General features: G+C 41.2%; 1 protein-coding gene across 2 annotated transcripts in view; it reads left to right on the top strand.

The window, feature by feature from the left end:
• The first annotated feature begins 2,703 nt into the window (after positions 1 to 2,703).
• Positions 2,704 to 6,000, top strand: part of LOC133139371 (rho GTPase-activating protein 39-like) — a 62,824-nt gene continuing 59,527 nt past the window's right edge. For both annotated transcript variants that reach the window (XM_061258861.1, XM_061258860.1), the window contains exon 1: positions 2,704 to 2,831. In XM_061258861.1, the coding sequence (XP_061114845.1) occupies positions 2,818 to 2,831 (14 nt within the window). In that variant the 5' untranslated portion in view covers positions 2,704 to 2,817. The remainder of the gene's footprint in view (positions 2,832 to 6,000) is intronic.

The raw sequence follows: 6,000 nt of genomic DNA, 5'->3' as shown, positions 1-6,000 counted from the left end.
CCCTCGATAGGGTGAAGTCGTCCTGTCCCCTTAGCTGAGAAACACCCATAAGGTTTCCACCTCCATGCTTCACAGTGGGGATGGTGTTCCTGGGGTTGTACTCAGCATTGCCAAATAGCTCTATTTTGGTCTCATCTGACCACATCACCTTCTCCCAAGCCTCCTCTGGATCATCCAGGTGTTCTTTGGCAAACTTCAGACGGGCCTGTACATGTGCCTTCTTCAGCAGAGGAACCTTGCGCGCGCAGCACTTCACGGTGTAGTGTGTTACTGATGGTTCTCTTCGTGACTGTGGTCCCAACTACCTTCAGGTCATTAACAAGCTCCTCCTGTGTAGTACTGGGCTGATCCCTGACCTTTCTCATGATCATTGATATCCCACGAGGCGAGATCTTGCGTGGAGCCCCAGACCGAGGGAGATTGGCGGTGACTTTGTGTTTCTTCCATTTTCTAATAATTGCTCCAACAGTTGTTATATTTTCACCAAGCTGCTTGCTTATTTTCTTGTAGCCCATCCCAGCCTTGTGCAGGTCTACAATTTTGTCCCTGATGTCCTTAGACAGCTCCTTTGTCTTGGCCATGGTGGAAATGTTGGATTGTGATTGATTGTGTGGACAGGTGTCTTTTATACAGCTACATAATGATGTAACGAGTTGACACAGGTGTTTTGGGTAATGAGTTGAGATTAGGAGTGCTTCTTAATGGAAAACGAACTGGTCTGTGGGAGGCAGAATTATTGCTGATTGGTAGGGGATCAAATACTTATTTCATGCAAAAATACGATAATACATTTATAAAATGTATATGATGTTGTTATTGTGAATTATTTTGTGATATTCTGTCTCTCAATGTTAAAATGTACCTATGATTAAAATTCTACACAGTTCCATTCTTTGTAAGTGGGCAAACCTAAAAAATCAGCAAGGGTTCAAATAATTATTGCTCCCACTGTATTGTGTGAGCGTTCTTCAGCCATGTCTGAAGAAGCAGGATAATGTTACAACTATTGTTCTGAAGATGTTTGCTCAGGCTATGTATTTATATTGTTGTTATGCACACACAAAATCATTGTGTGCAGCTATGACAAATAGGAAAGAAAAACCTATTTTTTTTCATGAATGCATACTGAAGTGAAGAAATAGTATATTTCAGCATACTTTAATATACAGTAGTATAAACTTCAATTATACTTCCAGTATGATAGTATAAAATAGGACACTTCATGTGTACGTGAGCTATTACTGAATACTAAAATTATCTTTTTTTCACATGGGTATGAAAAGTGTACCTTTAAATATCAAATTAAGCTCAGCCAGAACTGTAATTTACAACGCTGTGATACTGTGCACTTATATTTCCAAAGTAATTCAGTAGTGCACAGCAGAAGATACAAATTTAAATACAAGTTACAGCAATTCCTATATAAATAACAATTACTGTCTGTCTACCAGCTGTAATAACTATAACTGTTTGAACACTTAAACAGAGATGCAATTTCAGTCCATCCATGCGGATTAAGGATAGATCATTGCAGGGGAACCTATAGTCTAAACAGGTGAATCTTAATAAACAACAAATGTCCATGAGTCATTGTTGCCCTCTCTGTTGAACGTGTTCCTTCCACAACAGCATGTAGCCTACAGAGGCCTAAGGTACTGTAGTTCAGATTAGTCTGGATGAAAACATGAAAAGATTGCAAGGGTGCTGAAGGTAGTGTCATGTGGCCTCATCTTTTCTAGTTTTGAGAATACTTGTTAGCCCACAGAAGCAGACTGCATTAAAGGCAATGTTTTCTACACCCTCAAACCACAACACTGTTTATCCCTCCAGCCTTCTCTGTGAACGCCTTGACCTTTAAAACTCTACGCCATTGGCTGTGGCAATTAGAACCAATTTTCAATGAGCTTGAATTATTGTACAGCCATACAATGTTTTGGTATAGAGTGTAGGTTCGTCAACTGTATATTTTAAAACTTATGGACTATAAACACAAGCAGGGTGAGTCAACATGTCAGTGATCCTTTCTCAGTCATATGAAGGGATTTACGATGGTCTCGAAATAGTGTTTTAACAGAAATCTGAACTATTGTTCCTTTAATAGGCGCAGAATTTGAGGCTCGCAGACATTGCTACGTTATGATTGGACCCTCAATAAAGGGGCGGGGCTAATGAACTTCCATGGAAAAGGCAGTTCATGGAGGCTGCAAAGTTTGATTTGGCTTTTTTGTCACCAGCGCATGCACACTGGATACCTCAACGTGAATGAGAATGAGAACCTTATTTGCGGCTCAGAAACGTCCCTGGAGATTAATCAGCTAAGTGTTGAGGAATTTTAGATTTCAAAAGTAGTGCCCAAACTAATGTAATTTCGCCAGGGTACATTCATAGTCTTGAATGGACAATGGGGAACTTTGCTTTTTAGCACAAGAAACTTAATAGCTGCAATGCCTCCGATAAACCGCTGGAATTTGCGAACTTCAGGGGGAATGTCAATCCCTGGTCCCCAGAACTACGTTATTTGTCATATTCAGGGACACCACCAGGTGGAGTCCTTGAAACATCAAATGCACAAAAAAATGAAGACGAGAAGTGGAATTCCAGTTCTCGTTCTCCGGTGTGCAGCCATACAGTGCTGAGATCAAATTACATATCCTGCCAACCAACAGCACGAAGGAGGGGTCTGGGAGAAGACTGACTCACGTACTCAGGACAGGGGTAGAGATTCACCACTCAAAGCCGTGTATCGCTTGTATTCAACAGGGGGGAAACTATTATCTGACAATTTCAATACAAGTTTGCTCGTACAATGTGAGGAAAATGACCGAGGCAAGGTAAGAATAAATCATCAACAGAACTAAATGTATACTTTGGAGTCTTCTATTTGAAAGTGTGTTGCATAGGCGAAAACTTAGTTAAACTAGCATTTTGGCAAACCATTTTGCTAGGCTACGGAGTACAGTTACTACTGCTAAATTGGTCAGATTTGTTGCTGGATAGTGGATACTGTAATTGTTAGCCAGATAGGAACAATTTACCAATAATCCTCGCGGCAAGTTTGGTCTGTACACTAGTTAGGTTTCTTATGTCGCAACGTGTCCTGGCCAGCTCGTAGATGGTCCACTTTATGATGTGCAGTATTTTAAATGTAGCCTAAATGTATTGTCATTTTTCAATGCAAATAATAAACACAACCCATTTTATCAAACAAGTCGAACGCTGTGAACCATCCATCCTGTCATACTGCATTGCTACAACTTTCTCTGTTGACTAAATATAATTGTTTTTATTTGCACACTTTGTAGCAATCTTCTGATAACAACGTTGGCTACAGTAAGAAAAACAAGTTTGGACTCAGTTAAAGAAAGTATCTGAGACAGATCTATTATTCAAGTAGCCTACTTATTTTTTAGACTCCGATGAACGTTAATATATGTCATTCTGTTTCGTTTATTTGCTGTCTAGTTGTATATTCTGTAGGCTGCTGTCGCTATTTATCTCGATATATAGTTCAGTAAGCAGGATCTATCTGTTTTAAGAAACCGTCCAATAACCTTTGTTCTGTTTGGGGATTGCTGTGTAGTTCAGGGAATGCACGTTTCAGACATGGTTATGCCTTCCGGCAACTTGTAAATTCAAACATCAATTCTGTGCGTTTTGCCTGTATTAATGGGGTATTCACTGAAACGTGTCTCGTCTTGACCGGTATGTTTTTGAGCAGATGCTGTACGACAGCAGGTCGAGAGTCAGGTTTATCACAATTCAGAGCTGCTTCTTGCTAAAAAAAAAAAAAAGTATTTTCCACATACTCCTCGCCTTTCACGTGCCAATATTTTATTACTTGAATAAAGTTTAGCACTTATGATTACTTATTGTTATTTTGCTTGCTCTGTCTGAGTCTGTAGCCTATTCAATGTTAATCCTGTTAATATTTTATTTCAGTTTACTTTATGTATTATTGAACCCATATCTGGCCTATTTCTGTGTACAGAAGAGCATACAATACATAATTAATTTGCAAGCAATACTGTTAGTTTGTCACAATATTGTTAGTTCTGTTTCAGGCCTGTTGCCATTATAACTGTTGTGACTGTTATGGGTTATAGAAACAGTACAGGATATTAAAATATATTGGCTTGGAAAGGTCAAACATGATTTATTTGGTGATGGTTAGTTTAATTACTGTTTTCCTCTTATTTGTTTCCTCTAGGAATTGCTTTGCACTCTGGCAAACATGTATAGGCTGCATTCCTTTCCCCCTTTTTTCTTTTATGTTATTTATTAGACCTCAACTTGTTCATTAATGGAGGAAAAGGCTTATATTCAAAGCAACATTGGAACTTGGTACTTGGTACTTGGAGTGATCTATTTCCACCGGGAACTGTATGGCTGACAGAGAGATGTAATTCTCCTGCAAGTTGAAACCTTCATTTTGTGACTTGAATGGTGCCTTCAACTCCTTGCCTCTTTTTACAAGGCATTTCCAAATTTAGACTTCTGAGAGCCAAAGAAAAGGTTGTGTGTGTGTCTGAATGGATACTGAGTGGCACTCAGTGGCATTGATTGGTACAACAATTGCATTTGTAGTATCTGTGTCTATCTGCTGCCTGCCTTTAAAGCCACCCAGTCTAACTGTGCTCCTTTCATCCATCAATGAAAGCTGCATCTCCCACACGTTGTGTAGCACAAAGCTATGTCCTTCTGTATGGTCACATGGACAGTGCTTGAGCCACGCATAAGGGGGTGGTGGAGTGTTCAAACCCAGTCCTGCACGTGGGACAACTGGGAAATCAGAGGAAGACGGAGGCCAAGACATGGTGTGGACAGGTGTGTCTCCTGGCCCCCGACAACATCTGCTCCTTTTTGAGTGGCCCGGATGCTCCTCTGGGGTATTAAATTTTGCTTACATATCACTTGCCTCCTGCTGCTGTGGGTCAGAGGAAGACGGAGGGGTCACGCCTTAGCCGCGTCACTCAAACATGGGAGGGGGGAGTGGCCAGGTCCCAGGCACTGTGGTATGGAAAGAACGTGCGGTGATGCGGTATCCCTGTTCGCTTGTGTTTGCACACGTGTGTGTGTGTGTGTGTGGAGATCTATGAGGTGTCAGCACAAAGCAGAAAATAAGTGCATTCCGCTCAGCTGCTGCACACGTCTGCTTTTCATCGCTGGTGCATTTTTGTTTCACTGCAGGTGGATGGGTGAAGGGCACTGTGGGTAATTCCTTGTGCCTGGGATTAGTCTGTGCTGACTGTAGGCTTGCATTGAAAAGCGCTATTGTTGGATGATGGGCTGCAGAACAAATCAGTGTATGAAATGCCTATTGTGGAAGTGGTGGAGATCACCATTGAGGAAGTGGTAAAGATCACCATTGTGGGAGCTGTATAGAGGTTTGAGCTTTGTGCCTTAGATGTCCTTTAAGCAGCCCGGTCAGTGTTGATTGGTTGGACACCTTAACAACAGACCTGTACTTTGTTCTTTGTGAGAACAAGAGATTGTACTGCTATGAATAGCAAAGGAAAGGACAGTGTACTTGTGTGTGTGTGTGTGTGTGTGTGTGTACATGTACAGTACATGTGATCACAAAAGTACTGTACTCCCCTGACTCTGGGATGAACAGGGTTGGGATGAGATTAGGGCCCCTTCTCTTCCATGGTTAAGGAAAAATGGTTCAGGAGAGTGGCTTGGAGGCTGGTGTTGGGTGGGGTTGGGGGGTGTTTGGGCGTGTACGGGTGCCCTTAATAATTTATTTCAGCAGGGAGAGAGACACTAATCTCATATTGAGCAGCTGTGTATATGTCTCAGCACTGCTTTCCCACTGAATTAATGACCATGTGCAGGACCATTCATCACTTGAAAGCAATGCTTCAATATTAGCTTAATCTTAAATGTGACCCTTTTAATCAGTTTTTCTTCAGCTTTGAACAGTATTCAATAAAGAAGAAGTGGCAGTGGCATTAAGAGTCGTGCCATGGTGTGAATTAGTGTAGCTGCAACACGTTTTCA

This window comes from Conger conger, chromosome 10 (assembly GCF_963514075.1).
Source record: "Conger conger chromosome 10, fConCon1.1, whole genome shotgun sequence".
Lineage (NCBI taxonomy): Eukaryota > Metazoa > Chordata > Actinopteri > Anguilliformes > Congridae > Conger > Conger conger.
The sequence above is the reverse complement of the archived record's forward strand: the minus strand, read 5'-3'. Positions and strand labels throughout refer to the sequence as shown.